The sequence below is a fragment of the Erythranthe guttata genome, chromosome 9 (assembly GCF_056151865.1).
Source record: "Erythranthe guttata isolate IM_541 chromosome 9, IM_541, whole genome shotgun sequence".
NCBI lineage: Eukaryota > Viridiplantae > Streptophyta > Magnoliopsida > Lamiales > Phrymaceae > Erythranthe > Erythranthe guttata.
In genome coordinates this window covers 1487488-1506279 of record NC_142541.1, presented here as the reverse complement: position 1 = coordinate 1506279, position 18792 = coordinate 1487488, and the positions used below count along the sequence as shown (strand labels likewise).

The following is an 18792-nucleotide window of genomic DNA, read 5'->3' as shown; positions in this document are numbered from 1 at the left end:
GGTTTGTGGATTCCACTTGGCCATTAGCCTGGGGGTGTGCTACCGCCACAAATTTCTGTGTTATCTTCATCTCTTCGCACCATGCGCGGATCTTTTTGCCGTTGAACTGAGTGCCATTGTCTGACACAATACTGCGAGGTAGGCCAAACCGGCAGCATATATACTTCCAAATGAAGTGCATTACCTCATCTTCTGTTATTTTAGACAAAGCCTCAGCTTCAACCCACTTGGTGAAATAGTCCACCGCAACAATAAGAAATTTCTTCCTACCGGTGGTTTGAGGAAAAGGTCCCACCAGATCAATTCCCCATTGGGCGAAAGGGCATGGAGCGCTCATAATAGTCATTTCTTCTCCTGGTTTATGGATTAGTGGGGCAAATTTCTGACATTGCGCGCAATGTTGTACATATTGATGGGTGTCTCTCTTCATGCCGGGCCAATAATACCCAGCCCGATGTAATTTTTGCATGAGGGCCCGAGCTCCTCCATGCTCCCCACAACCTCCTCGGTGTACTTCGTCTAGGACACATTTCGCTTCTTGTTTTCCTAGGCACCTTGCATCCACCGTGGTGAAGGTCCTTTTATACAATACCTCGTGTCGCACATAAAAGTGCCTTGCTTTATATGCCAAACGATGCTGTTCCCTCTTCGTGCCAAAACGTTCTCCTCTAAAATATCTGAACAAAGGTGTTCTCCAGTCAGATTCTTCCTCGATTATCATGAGCCCTTGCATCGGGGTAGGGGCGATGAGGATGGTAATTTTTCGCTCGACACAGTCAATAACTGATGACCCAATTTTAGCGAGGAAATCGGCTCGTTGGTTGTCGCTCCTCGGAAGTTGATGCACCGTGCAGGTTTCGAAAGTTTCTTGTACTGCTCGAGCTTTATTCACATATCCCTTCATTCTATCATTTTTTACTTCATAATCTCCCTCTAGTTGGTGTATCACCAATTGTGAATCAGAGTATATTCGCACCACTCGTGCTCCGAGTTCCTGGGCAATCTCCATTCCTCGGATGAAAGCTTCGTACTCTGCCTCGTTGTTAGAAACTCGAGGCAGTTTGACGGCGAACTCAACCTCCGTTCCGGTGGGATCAATGACTATTATTCCTGCCCCTGCTCCGGTTGTTGTTGACGACCCGTCTACGTAAATTTTCCACTCTTTTTCGATTGGTATCCTGGTAGTTTCCCGGATGAAATCTGCCAAGGCTTGCCCTTTAACCGAGGTACGAGGTTGATACTGAATCTCGTATTGTCCTAGTTCGATGGCCCATTTGACAATTCGTCCTGACGCAGTAGGTTGACCTAAGGTTTGCCGAAGTGGTAGACTTGTGCGGATCACCATGGTATGCGACAGGAAGTAAGGCCGGAGTCGTCGCGTGGTGAGGACCAGAGCATACGCTATTTTCTCGACTTCAGAATATTTACTTTCCGATGTAGTAAGGATTTTGCTAATATAGTAGATTGGCTTTTGTTGATTATTCACTTCCTTGAACAGAACCGAACTGATTGATTCATCGCCTACTGACAGGTATACGAACAGAGTTTCCCCTTTTTCCGGAATGCTAAGGATCGGTAAACAAGTGAGGGATCGCTTTAGCGCGTCGAATGCGAGCTGGCACTCGGTAGTCCATTCGAATTGGGCCGTTTTTCTTAATATTTTAAAGAAAGGTAAACTCTTGTCAGCCATACGCGATATAAATCGAGCTAGGGCTACTACCTTCCCTGCTAAGGATTGGACCTCCTTGATGGAGCGAGGGGGTGTCATTTGGAGTACGGCCTTAACCTTATCCTGGTTCACTTTGATACCTTCCCGGTTAACAATATACCCCAAGAACTTTCCAGCTTGTACTGCAAATGCGCATTTCGCGGGGTTGAGCTTCATTCCATACAGACGAAGAGTGGCAAACGTTTCAGCTAGATCTGCGAGGTGCGTGGAACGCTGCTTGCTTTTAACTAGCATGTCATCCACGTAGACTTCGATGTTGCGTCCGAGCTGAGCCCGAAACATTCTATCCATTAATCGCTGATATGTGGCCCCTGCATTCTTCAAACCAAAAGGCATCACCACGTAACAATAAGTACCCGTGGCTGTGACAAAACTTACTGCTGGCTGATCCTTCTCGTCCAACGGGATCTGATGGTATCCTTGCGAAGCATCCATCATGCTAAGTAGCTCGCACCCGGCAGTGGCATCTACAAGCTGATCTATGCGAGGTAAGGGGTAATCGTCTTTAGGGCAGGCCTTGTTTAAGTCCCTAAAATCGATGCACATTCGCCACTGGCCGTTGGCTTTCTGTACCAAAACCGCGTTGGACAACCATGTGGGGAATTGAATTTCCCTGATATGTCCGATGTCCAAAAGTCGTTGAACCTCTTTTTGTATGATTTCATCCTTCTCAGTACCGAAGTGTCGTTGTTTTTGTTTGACGGGTCTACACTCAGGTCGCAAATTGAGCCTGTGCACGACAGCGCGAGGCGAGATACCGGTTAAATCACTTGATTGCCATGCGAAGATGTCCTCATTAGATCGCAACAACGCTATCAGCTCATCTCGGAGAAGCGGTTCTAAGTCCTTGCTTATCCGAGTCTGCTTCATCATGCCAGGGACGAGGTCAACCATCATCAATTCGTCCATAGGCTGTACATGGTTAACCTTATCCTCAGGGTCAATTCGAGGGCGTTTCTCGTCTCCCAAATCTTCTTTGGTGAGGGTATCACGTCGGCCTTTCTCTGCTACTTTAACCATTTCGACATAACACGATCTCGATTGGGCTTGGTCGCCCCTGACCTCTCCCACCGTTCCATCAACTGGAAACTTAAGCTTTTGATGAATGGTTGAAGGGACCGCCCGAAAGGTATGTAACATCGGTCGCCCTATCACGATATTATACGAGGTTGGCGATCCTTCGACAATGACGAAATTGACGGTTTGAGTGCGTACTCGAGGTGGCGTCCCTATAGTGACGGGGATTTTAACTTGTCCAACCGGCGTCAGGGATCCTCCCGTGAACCCGAATATCGGAGTAGTGACAGGGAAGATTGGGAGGTCAAGCTCCATTTGCAGGAAACATTCGTAGGATATAACATCCACCGAACTTCCTGGATCAACGAAGGCGCGAGCGACATCGTACCCCCCAACGTTAATCGTGATGAGGAGAGGGTCACAATGGAAATCCTCTAGGTCCGCTTCATCTTCCGGACCAAACGAGATAGTGGGATATTGACGATACTTCGGTGTCGAGATTTGGCAAACCTCATGATTATTTTTGAGGCTACCGAGGTGGCGTCTCCTAGCCCGGTGAGTATCTCCTCCCGTAGGACCCCCCGAAATCATCTGAATGTACCCTCTTTTCGGTGCTGGTGGTGGTGGCGGTGCTCGTGGCGGGTTCCCAAACTGGGCTTCACGCTTTTGTCCCCGAGGTGAATCTATCTTCACAAAATCCCCGATTTTGTTATCTCTAATGAGACGTTCCACTTCGTCCTTCAGATGTGCGCAATCGTCGGTCGTATGTCCATATTCATTATGAAAACGGCAAAAAGTACCCAACGTTGGATCTCGACGGGGGGCTCCGCGAGCAGTTCGAGGCCATCGTAGATCAGCCCTCTTCTCAATCGCGCACAACACCTGGGACAGAGGAGCCGTAAGGGGCTGATATGATTGAAAACGAGATCCCTTAGCATCCGGGACAATACTCCGACTAGGGGCATTGGCATCCCTGCGAGGTAACATGAGCTCCCTGCCTTTCTTTACTTCGCTGACTCGTGCATTTGCGACTTGGTGAGATTCTTCCATTTTCTGTTGGCGGGCCTCTTCTAAATTGATGAACCTAGATGCCCTTTCTAATAGGTTATCGAAATCAGGGGACGGCTCCAGCGCCAAAGCTCGGAAAAACTCATCATCTCTCAGTCCTTGAGAAAGAGCTGCCATGAGTACCTCATCACTGGTGGTCGGGACTTCCAGGGTGGCCGAGGTGAACCGTTTGATGTAACTCCTGAGGCTTTCTTTCTCCTTTTGGCGAATGCTAAATAGTGACAGGGAGGTTTTTTTGCACTTCTTTGAGCTGGCGAACTGGTTCATGAAAGCCTTGGCAAATTGCTCGAAAGATTGTACGCTCCCGGAAGGCAGCAAACCGAACCAGGCCTGAGCAGATCCGGCTAGAGTAGTAGCGAAGGCACGACATCTCACCCCTTCTGTGAGCTGATGAAGCGATGCTGTATTGTTGAAACGGCTTAGGTGCTCGGCGGGATCCGATGTGCCATTGTACTCGAACGAAATGGGTCGGTAGCTAGCTGGTATGGGGTCATCATCAAGGTGTTTTGCGAAAGGGCTAGATCCCACGAGATCTCGCGCTGGCCTGTTCCGTAAGGCCTTTAATTCATTCATATCGCGTCTCAGGCTGTCTACCTCGGTCCTGACTCTATGACTATCGCCTCTTCGATTTTCCGAATAACTGTCGCCTTCGTCATCAGCTCGTCCCTCGTTCGGGGAATGTCTGGGATCCCTCCTGAGTCGGTTATCGTGAGGTAAACTTTGGGTGTAGTTTCTGATGGCCGCGGTGATCATGGTTTCCACCTCGTCTCGGGTATACGTGCGCTCATTGGGAGCCTGAGCGGGGGTTGTGGCTGGCCTTCTCGAAGCAGCTTCGCCATCCTGGAACTCGAAAGAGGGGCTGCTTGGAGCGAAGGGGATCCGGCCCTCCTTTTCAGGTGTAAGGAAGCTACACCCCGATTTATCTTTCTGAACGGACGATGGGTCAACCGGTGCACCACGGGCTACCGCATCCAAATCCTTCTGCAAATTCCGGGCGACTGCGTCTTCTCCGTCCATTCTTTCTCCACGTTCTCAGCTCAGATCTGGACTTCCGGGGGTAGATCTGATTTTTCCCGGAAGCTGTTTTCTCCTGATTTTTAGGCCTTTCCCACAGACGGCGCCACTTGATTTGGTCCGTGGGGCTCTTCCTCGCGTCCTCTAAGCTCTCTGTCGGATTCCGGTAGAAAAAAGACCTGCAACGCCGGGAGGTGTTCCCGGCGGGAAAGCTCCGACGATCAAGTCAGTATGATTTCAAAGCGAGTTTTTAGAAAGTACGTAAAAGTATGTGAAAAAATGTATATTATCTGTGTGGAAAAACGCAATATCATTCCCTATTTATAAATGAGGAAACCTTGGCCTCCAAGGTTTCCTTTTTAGGGTTTTTCCCCCCTCAAGCCATTGTGTGTATTGGGCCTTTTACAACCCTGGGCTCGATTTACCACGAGCCGATACTGGGCCTGCGAGCCGAAGTTCCGCAGTTCGTCGTTGAGGTCGTACGACCTAATGGTCTTTTTATATCATTGGGCTGAATTGCCATGGGCCTTTTGTCGTGGGCCTAATTCGTATTGGATCTTTCCAGAATGGCCCGTATCAAAGATGAATTTTGAATGAATTTGTTGGTCGTCCATGGTAGTTTGAATCAACCACGGTGGGGGAATTTATTTTTAATGTTCATGTGACTGAAAGTTTGAATATTTGTTTTTCACTTTTATCATATTCCAACGGAATTCTACAAGTATGTCATTTGAATCTAGTGAGATTCTTATACATGTATCAATCTGGTGAAATATTCATACATGCATCAATCCATTTTTACACTTGGGTGGGAATATGCAATTGAGTATTTTAAAAGATCAGACATATATCTAGGATTGAATTGATGTTCTCTTCTCGGTTGCTAGTATGCTAATTATGAATCAATAACATAATGATCTTATGATGTAGACTAACTAGCCTTTGAGTGGCTGGAAGTATTTCTCTGGCCATTTGAGAGATTACATAGCTGAAGCGAATGAATAGGTTATAACTTATAACGAGATTTAAATGACATAGCATATTAGGTTTCAATATTCATTGTCCTCATTTTTCATTTTTTATTTTATACACTCTTGTTTTTGGAATATCTATTAGATTTAATAGTTTTGAAAGAGTATCTTTTCATTTTTTTTACTCTGTAATCTTGTTTGAATTGAGGCAAATTTGTTAATTCTTACGATTTTGCGTCGGACTTTCTTTTCATGCAGCTCGAAGGAGAAATCCACTCTCCAGTGAGTATCTCGACAACTTTCAAATCAACCATGAGTGCATTCGAGAAATAAGTCATAAACTTTGGCATGTATGAGGTGGTGAAGTTGAATGTTGCTTTGGATTATGGATCATGGATTGAATTTTCCTAATTGACTTTCTCTCCCTTTCAGAACTCTCTTACCCTCTCTTAAATTTGGAAGAATTTGTTGTCATTTTATTTGTTTGTTTCAGAGTAAAAAAACTATTGTTAATAACTGGATATGTACTGATTTTTATTTGTTGACACTTGGTGCAATATATTAACAAAATTTAGTTTGTTCATTGTTTATTTAAAAAATAGTAAGATTAAGTCGATTTAGATTTCCCACAGATTTAGGAAAACACAAGGTGTTGCCTCTTTCAATTTTCACATAAGGGTTTCTGAATAAATTAAATCAAGTACAATTGACACAAGTAAATATTGTAAGGGGCGATTATGTCATTTCAAATGTTGTCCATCCAAATCATGTACACCAAACATCATATTGCAGTTATCCTTAGTAAATAATCCTGTAATCCAAACACAAGTTATTGGCTACTATATAATCATGAACAGTGTAATATTATATAATCCAGGAAAATGAATCAATCCTATCAATGGAACCAAAAGAGGCCTATGTAATTAGATTTATCAAAACAAGTAAGGATTATTAATACGCTATTTTATTACAGTGCGAAAAATAATTTATGTCTAAAATTTATAACCTATTTTTAATAAAATTTGTAAAATGTTTCTTTTTAGGGCAAACTAGTATTTTTCCCCGTGCACTGCACGGGGCGTTTACTAAAATAAAAGAATAAAAATTGAAAAGCATAATATATATTTTACGGCATCTACTTAAATAAAATCATAAAATATATTTTTTGTTAGATACAATAGAAACTCAATAAATTAATAATCTTGGTTAAATAATAATTTCTTACGGTCTTGACCTTAGGAAAAAAACATTCATAAAATTACTCACTATTTAGATTATTTAAAGGTAAATGAATAAAAATACCTTGGGGTAACCAACATTCAACCAAAATGCCCATAGGATTTCTCAAAATGTGCCACAATGGCTTCATGAGTATTAAAATTATTGACAAATCAAATAGTTTTGTTTTTGCAGAATATGAGACAACAAAATTACAAATGGAAGAAGAAGAATGAATATGATACATGTTTTGGTTTAGCATTACATGTCAACAATCTTCGCAAATCCATTTATATATTAATGCACCCTCCAATTCTCGTAACATAGAATCGGGAAGGCAATGTGTCTGAGTTAATTCTTTCCTCCCGCATTAAACAAAAATCAACTCATCCTCAACTCCAATATCACCACAATTCAAATATAGCACTTATTCTTTGAGGATGAGTTGATTGCAAAACTTGGGATAGTGAAGCCAATAAATTAGTCAAACAAAGAAAGGGTTCAACGATCCAACCATTAACAATATTTGTGAAATCAAAAGGTCAATTGAACAAAAATTACAAAGCCTTAATTCCCTCTGCTTTCAACTAAAGAACCAACACCACAACACATTAAAAGAGACAAAAAAGAAGGGAAAAAAAAAAAGAATCGTCAACTACGGCTTCAAATAATTAAAAGTAGTAAGACGTTTTCCTATAAGCTCATATTACCTCAGTTTCTGAATCACATTATGAACTCCACGACTACAAACAATTAAAAGGAGTCTTCAGTTTCCTATGAACCCTTATTAGCTCAGTTTTTGCATCGCACAATCAACACTGACATTTTTTCCTAAAATGCAGTAACATTAACATCCAAGTTAGTGTTTTGAGCATGTTGTAAAATATAAACACTGATAATTTTTTTTGCCTCTTCAAGAAATTCAGATTTATAGTCAATAAACATACCTTGAATTTCAGCAATATTCCGGCGGGGTAGAAAAAATCAAAACAAAGAAGAAACGAACTTCTAAAAGAATTCAATCTATTCAAACGGGTGGTAGAAGAACCGTGAGAAATAGGAAAAAAGGGGCAAACAATCGAATTCAAACTATTGAAGCTGATAGTTCAATCTAATTCTTATACAATATTTATTTGGCCATACTCATTTCATTTCTCTTCTAGAAGTTAGTCATTTTCATACTTTTTCATGAACAAATAATATGGGCAATAACTCTCACTTATTCAATAGGACATTTATGTCACTTAAAGATTAGAAGATGAATTTTATAAGTTTTTCTTTGCTAGGTATTCTTATGTGCTCCTCTTTCACTTCACAATCATTTTACTGTTTGTTTAACCATCAAGCATGCAGGTTGCGACCACAAAACATGAAAATGCACAATTCTATTATTCCACAAAAGATAAGACAGCTAGATTTATTTACTTATCAATTTACCGAATGATGATGAGATACCACTTGAGCCTACAAAAGCATTCGACAGATATAGATCCCCTGACAAAGGATACGCTGAAAAAAAAAACATGCATTTTATTATAAAGAGAACATAAAGGTAATCTAAAGAGGAACTTTTACCTCCGACCAAGAAAATATCGGCGCCTGTGCAACCAACGAACACCACTGCAATACAATATTTTTCGGCAAAACTTGAACATAAACAAAAGAAAATCACAAATATTCAACTATAAAGAATCCGATTGACAAAGAGAGGGTTATGAATTATGATTGTGTGGAGCCTAATACTATTATGGTGTAAACAACAATAGGAACAACTACTGTATAACTGTTCACACTGAATCGAAAAAAGAAGATTAGAAATATACCTCCGCCGAGATTGTTCTTTGCATATGTAATCTTTCAAGATTATGCCATTTTTTTATAGTCAATAGTTTTATTCGCCACTACCCCTGCAAAAACCACAAACACACACAAATAAACAAACAAACAAAAAAAGAAAAGAAAAAATCACTAAAACTGAGAAACCCACTAATTACTTTTGCTAATTATATTCTTATAAATTAACAAAAAATCAACATATAGAAAAAGAGGAGGAGGAATTAACTGGAAGAATTACAGGTGATAGTTTGTGGAATTGCTCGGTGGAGAAGATATAGAGTCACTGTGAGAATAGGGTGGGATGATATGAAGGAAGTGGCGGTAAAGAGTGAGCCACGATCTTCTTCTTCGACGGCTCGATCGTGGCTCAATCCAACAGATGTAGCAAATAATATTACTAATAGCAAATGATATCCATAAGAATATCAGGATATTATTTTTCTCCTTCTAATAAATCAACCAATTCCAGGTTGAGATATTGAAACAAATCCCAAATTTACCAAAAACTGAAAAAAACAAAAATTATTGCTCCCATCTCAAATAGTGTTCTGAATTCCAGGTACTCATTAAAATATATAACAATAAAAATACATTGTGGAAATAATAGGCAAAACAGTCCAAAAAAAATAAAATTAAAAAACAACCTGAGGGCATGAGTGCAAGTTGTAGAGATTGTTAGGATCCATGCAAAACTTCACCCCAATAGTCCCATACCTCATGGGTGATCACCAAAACTGAATTTAATAAAAATTATGAAGGAGAAACAAATAGAGATTGTTTAATTTGCAGAGAAAAAAAATGGAGGCTTCTTATTTGTCATACTGTCTCTGCAAAACTATTTTTATGAAAGAAGATAAAATTAAAGAAAAAATGAAAGGGAAATCAGTAGAATTCAATAAATTGAACATTTGCCTTACACAAATGAAATTATGTTCGATGAAATTATGTTCCTCTGTTTGCTGACGACCGAATCATCCTGCGCAAAAACACCATTAAATTTCAGTCATAACAATAAATTGAAAAGGGTTAAGGCTCAGGTCATTACTGCCGATTCTGACTTCACATTCTACAAACCAAAATTGAAGATGAATTGAAGGAAGAGAAAAACATGATTAGAACGGAAGTATATTTTTTTTTCTTCAAGTTACATAAACCTTTATTTGTGGGTGATGAAGAAAATCTGAGAGGGAAGTTAATTTTTGTTGGGGGCGAAAGAAAGTCAATGGGGATATGAGAGAGAAATGATTAGAACAGAGATGGCGGAGAGGCAAGGAAAAAGGACGGGAGAATTCTCGTTTTCCAAGGTTGCGATTGAAAAGGGTGAGTTAATTTTTTTTTCAGATCATGGCAAAAAACCTCCAAAATCATGCAGAAGTTTTTAGATCGTGGCAGAAAACCGAAAACCAATAATCAAGATGAACAGACGGAAAAGCCCTTAGGGTTATAAATATTTCACAAAAATAGAATTAGGGTTTCGGGCAAAACCTTTATTTTATATATAAAGATTATGGTACCTCTTGAGGTGTGGCCAAATTATAAAAATAAAAACTAATCTTGTTTGGTTAATTACAGCCACCCTTTCTTTAAATATTTTTACTTAAAATTTATGTAATTAGGTTATTTACGAACCAAATCGTATGTTTAGTTCGGTAAGAAGTATAAAATGTTGGCGTACCGAAATTTCGGTTCGGTTTTACCAAATTAACACCATAAATTTACCTCTGAAGAGATTTTTATTTATCTTTTCTTTTCGTAAGATAATATAGAATTGAATGATAACTCAAGGGTGCCCGTAATTTTATAATTTCCCGTTCTGAATAAGAAGATTTAATTTAATTAATTTCAATAAATGGGACACGTGTGGGTGGGGTGGTGTGTGTGGGGGTGGGTGGGGGTGGGGCGGGGCGGAGACTAGCACAAGAATTATCCTCTCTCTTGTTCTATGACTTCTATCCCCATATGGATTATATTAATAACTGTTAACACCACACTTCATTTCTATACCAGATTTTTCATTTTTTTTTATTTATTATTTAAATAAATAAAAAATTAAAATTGATTCCTGATTTTCACAGAGGCAGCAAAAATGGTGGTGGCCAACGCTTGGGCTACGGGAAATTCCGTCGTCCCGCCGCCGCAGCTCCGCCCCTCCTCCTCCTCCTCCATCTCCCCTGATACTCTGAAGAAAAAGTCCTCAATCAATTTGCCCTATAAATTTCTCATCAGAAAAAGGAATAACCCTACGCTATCTTGCCGCTGCAGCAGCAATTTCGATGAAATTAAGAATTACAGCGACGGCGATAGCAATAATATCACTTCGTATTCTTCTTCCTCCGCCGCCACTTGTTTGTCGGCATCGGCGGATTGGGATTGGAATAGGTGGACACGTCATTTTGCTGAGATTGAGCAGGCTGAGAACTATGCATCTGTGCTTAAGGTCAGATGCTTGATATAATTTGTTTTATGATTGGGCAATTAGTTTGCTGATTGATTTTTTTTTTCAATTTTTTGACATATTGTATGCGCTTGCTTATACAGTTGTTGCATACAATTTTTGAATTAGAACTGTTCTTCGACCTTGATTTTTTTTTTCTAGTTAGTTGTTTGCTAATATTTAATCTTATGTGTGTGTATTCGTCTGTTCGGAAGGAGGATTTGGATCACTGGTTTTGGTGGCTGCAAACGCATCGTACTGAACTCTCGTTAGGTTGCTTTTAGATGGAAGGATTCGAGTGAAGCATTCACATCGATAATAAATATCGATTGAACTTGTTTGGATTGATTCATTTGATAATAGATTTCAAATTATTAAGTGTTGCTGTTTATGAAAGAGGTTTTGACTTAATCTGTGCAGTTGCTTCTTGCAACGGGATATCACGTTGTAGTCTGCGGTGATATTTTTTGTATGGTAGAATAATTCATTTATCAATTTTTTTATGGCGTTTGCTTTGTATGCCTTATGTGTTTCGAATTGATGATAATTTCATCAGATGAACTCCGTTTATAGAGTGCATCATGAACAAAGTCTGGATTCGAAACTGTTCAAAATTTTGAAAATTGTTCTGAAAAAGCAGACTGTGTACTTGAAGAACACGGTGGCCTGTCAAATTATATATAAAAAACTAGATACGAAATACTTGATTTAAATATTGGTTAAATAATAGACAGATATCACTGTGTAGTGTGATTGATTTCGTCATATCCGTGCTTTGACCTATTAAACTGTGTGCGAATTTAAATTCATTATTTTCCCTTAATTTTATGTGGATTAATGTTCACAAGTAGTAAGCAGATCTAGACGAAAGATAGAGTTTGTTAGTTGGATCATGACTGGTTGCTATAATTTGCAGTTTCAATTAGAAGATGCAATCGAGAACGAAGACTTTCAAGAAGCTGCTAAATTGAAAAAAGCCATTGCCGAGGCAACGTCCAAGGATAGCATTGCTGAAATTATGTCGCAGTTGAAGGTAAACTAAAGTTAACCCGAGTCGTCATACTTGTAAATATGTCAAATACTAAACTTTTTTTTTTCTTTAGAATGCAATTGACGAGGAGCGTTACCATGATGCTTCAAGATTGTGCCGAATTACAGGAAGTGGGCTGGTAATTTATCGATAGCAATTGCGCATCTCATGTTTGATATCGTATCCTCGTATTTCTCCTTCATAGATAAAAGGGCACTTCGTTATTTGTTTGACATACTTCCCCAAACATGAAGAAGTTTAAGATTCGGTGGTAGCTATTGTGTCGTTTATACAGCTCTATCCTCGTATTCTATATAAATTTGACCTTGTGGTAAAGCCCTATGTGAATAATAATTACGTGATAACAATTCCGGTACAGAGATAGAAGATTAGACCAAGTTGTGATTTTCTTTTCTTTAATGAACAGATGTAAGAGCACAACGTGGAAGCTAATCTTTGGCTTGCTTATTCTTACATATCATCGGTTCATTACAATTTTTTTGTGTCTGAAAGTGAGGATTCTTGTTGTTCATGATTTATAGCATGCCTACAGGTAGGTTGGTGGGTTGGCTATTCAAATGATTCAGAAGATCCTTTCGGGAAATTAGTTCAGATTACCCCAGGAGCTGGCAGATTTATAGGCAAAAGTTATAGTCCAAGGTAATAATGGTAGAACTAAATTCCTTCGTTGGTTCTTAACTTTGTTGCCGGACAAATATAAAGTTTCTAGTCATGGGAAATTGTTGCAGGCAGTTGTTGACATCATCTCCCGGAACACCACTATTTGAAATTTTTGTGGTTAAAGATGCCAACGAGAGATATAACATGCAGGTGATGTGATTTTTTTTTTTTTTTTGTTATTTTCAATTGTTATCTATTAATTTTAGTGGTAATTTTTTTTTAGAAGTTTATTTTGTAAGTTAAATCAATAACATCCGTGCGTCACTTCATTTCATAAGATCTTGAGTGTCTGTCTGGTATTATGGTATTCAAGCACTATCTTCTTACAAGTGCTTCTGATTAACCTTTTTTCACAGGTTGCATTTCTAAAACCAGTTAAAGGAAATTCGTCAAAATCAAGTTCTTCTTCGTCTGATAAATCCACCAAGGGACCATCTGCCAGTGAACCCGATGCTGCATCCATAGTTGATGTTAAGCTGGAAAGTGAACCAGAAAAATCCGAAGGGAAGAGCATTGATTTGGAAGGAGCTGCTGAAGAAGGAATAAAGAGCGTCATAAACTTTCTCAAGGATAAAATTCCAGAACTGAAGGTTAAAGTAATGAGAGTCGACATTGCTGATGATATAACCGAAGATGATGTGAAACAGTTTATTGAAGAAGAAGACGACAGTGATAGCACAAGTGGCAGTGATACAGAAGATGAAGCCACTGATATAGATAGCAAAGTTTCCGATAATGAAACGTTGGAAGATGAAAGCAATCTAGATATGAAACTTTATATTGGAGGGGTTTTACATAATAAAGAAGACGCCCCTATAAAGGATGACACTATTCGTGTGCCGGCAGATATTGAAGCTATCGAGAGGGATTCTTTCGTATTGCATATTGAGAAGAGATATCGAGATAGTGACTCTGAAGAGAAACTCGCTACTCGAATTGTGGGCGCAATTGCTGCACAAGATGTTTCTGAACTTATACCTCCTGATGTTGCCAAGGCCTTCTGGAGTTCAAATAAAATTTCTCCCAAGGTATTAATCCGAATTTTTGCTTTGTGAAAATCTTGATCTTGGCTCGGGATTTTGCTAATTTCTTCTACTCTGCTTCTGTTTCATGGAATATATAATAGCTTTCTAGAGATGCACGTGAAATAGTGAAGCTTGCAGTGAGTCGGGCTCAGAAACAGAATAGAGTATCCGAGTACACAAATTTTACTCGAATCACCACCTCGAAAGGTGATTTAGATCCATTTGATGGTAAGTTCAACCCAAACGCCACGTCACACTCACATAAATTAAAGAGAAACATCTTTTATTGATGCATTCTTGTCGTTGCAGGTCTATATGTTGGTGCTTTTGGTCCTTACGGCACTGAGGTTGTGCAATTGAGGCGCAAATATGGTAATTGGAATATGAATAAAGATAAGAAATCTTCTGATGTGGAGTTCTTCGAGTATGTTGAGGCAGTAAAGCTAACAGGAGATTTGAATGTTCCTGCTGGCCAGGTATCTATTTATTTATTTAATAAATATTATTGTTGGCTCTTTTCTCGGTTTTTGTATGAAAGTATACCGATCCTGTGGTATGCATCTTTTGCAGGTAACATTTCGTGCTAAAGTAGGGAAGGGTAATCGTCTTTCCAACCGGGGCATTTACCCACATGAACTAGGAGTGGTATGTACACCCCCCCCCCCCCCCCCCCCCCCCTCCCCTCCCCCTCCCCCCCAAATGCTCGCTGGATTGGAATTATTCTATTACCTAGGCGATGTTTGGGAATTAGGATTACACTTGATAGACAATATAAACAAGCTTTGTCAAAAATGACAATGTCAGCTGAGATAATTTCCAATAGTAGTCGACTGTATAAAAATATTATTATTTTATTTTATTTTTTCCTATATGGCGATTAAATAAGAACGACTCAGACAGTGAACTAGATTTCTTTCGTCACAGGCTGCAAGTTACAGAGGTCAAGGAAGGATTGCGGAATTCGGGTTCCAGAATCCTAGGTGGGTCGAGGGGGAGCTTCTTCAACTCAACGGGAAGGTAATGTAATTGATTGTTCGATTTTTTATTTTTTTTTAATTAATTTTTTTAATTAATGGGCTCGTGATTATTATTGACAACAGGGAATGGGCCCGTATGTCAAAGGTGCAGACCTCGGTTTTCTGTACGTTGTACCAGAGCAAAGTTTCCTCGTGCTCTTCAATCGTTTGGAACTACCCGAGTGAGTTTGTACATACCAAACTAAAACATTACGCACTATTTCTTGTATTGTTTTACTTCTTATCCAATGAGCGATTTGGATTACGACACTTGTGTTATAGTACGTACGTGTGTAATAACTCCCACATCACAAATTTTTGTAATAGTTATAAATTGAGGTAGTTTACGAATCACTGCTTTGATAGAAACGACTAAACGAAGACTGCTTTAATAAAATTCGGGTGTTATTTCGTGGTAGATGATTGTGGTTAATACTTTTGATAAAGAAAATCACAACAAAGGCTCTTTTGTGTGTGTTCAATAAAGTGGAATTGCTTTGGCTACTTTCTTATGTACATAAAGATTCTTTATGCTTTTTTGACAGAAGAGGTATCGAAAACTAGGGGAAAACATGGTTATTTTCTTTTGTTATGAGTTCATTTATTGCCTTAAGTTCTCTAGTAACTTATATCCTTTGAAGTCACAAGGTCATTTTTTTTTTTGGGTTACTTTTACGAAGAAAAAACAACGGGCAAAATACTAGTCAATCCCTTGAGGTAAGATTAAATTACGAAAAAATCCCTTCTGTTTTGGTAGTTACTACAATTCCTCACTTCCGTATTTTCCTGTACGCCCATCATTACAATGTCAAATTTACCTACTGAAAGAGGGGTTTTTTCGTAAATAATAAATAGTTGAGGATGTGACTGTGATTATTCGAAGAAGAAGAGGAGTTTTTTTTCGTAATTTGATCTTATTTCACGGGTGGCAGTAATTTACCCCAAAACAAATAATATATCTTTCTAAAGTGAATTCTAATGCTAAGGAGGGTGTAAAATCCCAAAAATAACCCTAGAGAAAAAGAAAAGGCTTGATGATTGGAAGACAAATATCCAACAATGAGGAATAAAGAGGAAAGTGGAAAGAGCAAAGAATTTGCATGACATCCAAAAAGAGATTATTTGAAGAAGAAGAAAAAATGAGTTTTGCTTACTTTAAACTATTGTTAATTCATAAGTTTATTCACTTTTTTTATGGCTTATGAAAAGGGGTTTTAAATTAAATAAATATACTTTGATTGTTAAATTAACAATACTTTGAGTGTGGCTAAAAAGTGACTTAAAAAAGAAGAGTTGAATGTGAACAATGCTTTTGTTGTGTGTGTCTCAAAAGATAGGGTTTTCTTACCACAAATTAGTCACTCCTAAAGTTAAAGCTAAAGCTATTGCTACCTCTTCAGTTTTGGATTGTACGGAAGGTTATTCTCTTCCTTCTAGCTTGGCTGGTTTAGCCTAATAAATTTGGTTTTTTTCAAAAAAAAAAAAAAAAGTTAAAGCTAAAGCTAAAGTTAGATTTTAAAAAAAAAAATCTTTATAAAAATGATTGGGAAGTAATGCAAATTATTGCTGAAAAGGTAGAAATAATTGAAATAGGGGTAAATTACAATGCCCCAGAAATAAGGTCTATTTACAAAACAACCCCCTTGTAATTTGTAGACTTCTTACATAAACACCCTTTTGTAGGGGTGAATAAACACCCTTTTGTAGGGGTGAATGTAAGAAGTTTACAAACTGCATGAAACTAGATGTAATTTCTAAAATATGAAGGATTTTTTAGTAAATAAACTTTATCTTAGGGAGGTGGTTGTAATTTACCCTTGAAATAGAGTTTCTTTTTTCTTTTCAAATTAATAGTGGTTGAATTCTTAGCTCTTAAGTAGGAATTCAATATTGAAAAATAATAATAATTTGTAAAGAAGGAAGAAAAGGTTAATCTTGTTTGGGAACAACTTATTTTGACATAGCTTTGACTATAAGTCAACGCACACCCACTAGTGATTTGCTTTTTAGGGTGTGTAAAACAAATGAACAAGTTAAACATGTTATTTTTATTTTATTCAAGTTTATTAAGAAAAAAAAATGTCGATCTTTTAAAATTAGTTTGGAGCTTAATTTTTTTGTGATTGATTGAGTTTTCTACGAGCATTAGAAAAGAGTTGACTTCAATAACCTGATCCAGGGTTGTTGACAAATTTTAATTTCTTTTTGTTAGAGGTATATACAAAAGTATTACAAATTAAAAAAAAAAATTATATAAATTTTACAAATTATATATTGTAATACAAGTTCATTAAACAAATATAAAATTTACATAAGAGAATATTTATAATGTAAACATGATAGATGAATAAACTGTAGCTCATCAGATCCTACACCTGGTGAAATACACCATGCACTTTTAAACCGTAGATCTATATAACTAATTACTCCCTCTATTCCTCAATAACTGTCTCGTTTTAAAAATGTTTTGTTCCATATTATCTGTCAATTTAGATTTCCAATATTGCATAAAATGCATTTTTCCTGTTTTAACCTTATTAATGAAAATCTAATTATTAATTTTCTCTCATAAATTATTAAATAATAAAGGTTGTTATAGTCATTTTTATATGATTTTTCTAAAATCAAGATATATTTATTGAGTTTCTTAATTTTTGTGAAAAGTGAAAAGAGACACTTATTTAGGAACGGATGGAGTATTCACTAAGCACACATATACGTCGGTGTGTGTTAGTATGTGCAGATCAATAGTGCATTTCTCGAGGTATAGGTTCTACGAAACCGTGTGGCAAAATTACGAAAAATCTAAATTATATAGAATAATCAAATAAATAAATATTGCAAGCTTATTTATTTTTGGTTGGTTCAGAATCACGAAAAATATAAATTATATTGAATAAATCAAATAAATAAACATTGCAAGCTAATTTATTTTTGGTTGGCTCTTGAAGTAAGCAAACGTCACATAAATAGCTTTTAAGGTAATAATTATGCAACTTTAACAATACGACGACGTTTGCATGCACAAAGTACAATCACGTAAAGAATCGTCACTGACGCGTAGGATTCGCAGAGAAATCACAACAGAAATCGCTGATTGATTCTACACAGCCGCACGCGCCACCGCACGTGAAGCGCACAATGAATCCTCCCTCGCCACGTCATCAATCAATCAATCCCCAGAAACCTAGTCGTTTCGACCGCTACCTATTATATGCTACCCTGCTCCTCTCCACAGTCAATAACTCCTCCTCGAAAATATATTTTTTGATTTATTTAAATTAATAATAAAAAAATAGGGCGACCCCAGTGGTATGGTCAAATTGTGAAAAATCACATCATGTTTTGATAATTACAACTACCCTCTCAACTATGAATTTTCTTACACATCCACCCTTATGTTGTCAAATTCAACACAATCTTCGTGGAATGTTCTCTAGTTTGTACTCGTTTTGTGCATAAATGCAGTTTTTGATTCACCACAATCTGATATATACAAGCCAAAAAACACATCTTATGATCATCTTGCTTCAAAATGTGGAGCTCGAATGGGATAAAACGGGGAAAAATTTGAGAATATTCCATATAATTTAGAAGATTCAACTAAATTTGACACTGCAAGGGTGGACGTATAAGAAGATTCATTGTTGATGGGTGGTTGTAATTACCGAAACATGAGGGGTTTGTTCGTAATTTGACCATCCCTCAGGGGGCGATTGTAATTTACCAAAAAGAAAAAAAAAAGATGACACG

At 38.0% G+C, this 18792-nt stretch overlaps 1 protein-coding gene and 1 long non-coding RNA gene across 2 annotated transcripts; one reads left to right on the top strand and one right to left on the bottom strand.

Annotated features, from left to right (window-relative positions):
• Positions 1-8335: 8335 nt before the first annotated feature.
• Positions 8336-9325, bottom strand: LOC148767833 (uncharacterized). Its single transcript, XR_016033537.1, has 2 exons — positions 9080-9325; positions 8336-8924 (listed from the first exon to the last, which is right to left on the bottom strand). It is a non-coding gene; the product is annotated as an uncharacterized LOC148767833 (long non-coding RNA).
• Positions 9326-10886: 1561 nt separating this feature from the next.
• Positions 10887-15457, top strand: LOC105952219 (protein EXECUTER 2, chloroplastic). The gene is made up of 11 exons (XM_012975750.2): positions 10887-11290; positions 12204-12320; positions 12391-12456; positions 12871-12977; positions 13067-13148; positions 13355-14026; positions 14125-14251; positions 14333-14499; positions 14594-14668; positions 14948-15040; positions 15124-15457. Exons 1-11 carry the CDS (start codon positions 10940-10942, stop codon positions 15223-15225), a joined length of 1959 nt encoding a protein of 652 aa, XP_012831204.2. The 5' UTR covers positions 10887-10939; the 3' UTR covers positions 15226-15457.
• The last annotated feature ends 3335 nt before the right edge of the window (positions 15458-18792 follow it).

What these genes read in the sequence shown, in the direction of transcription:
- LOC105952219 (XM_012975750.2), top strand. Translation starts at nt 10,940, where the DNA reads ATGGTGGTGGCCAACGCTTGGGCTACGGGAAATTCCGTCGTCCCGCCG. An exon ending in GGCAAAAGTTATAGTCCAAG is followed by an intron (nt 12,978 to 13,066) that starts GTAATAATGGTA and finishes AAATTGTTGCAG; the next exon opens with GCAGTTGTTGACATCATCTC. An exon ending in TTCTTCAACTCAACGGGAAG is followed by an intron (nt 15,041 to 15,123) that starts GTAATGTAATTG and finishes TATTGACAACAG; the next exon opens with GGAATGGGCCCGTATGTCAA.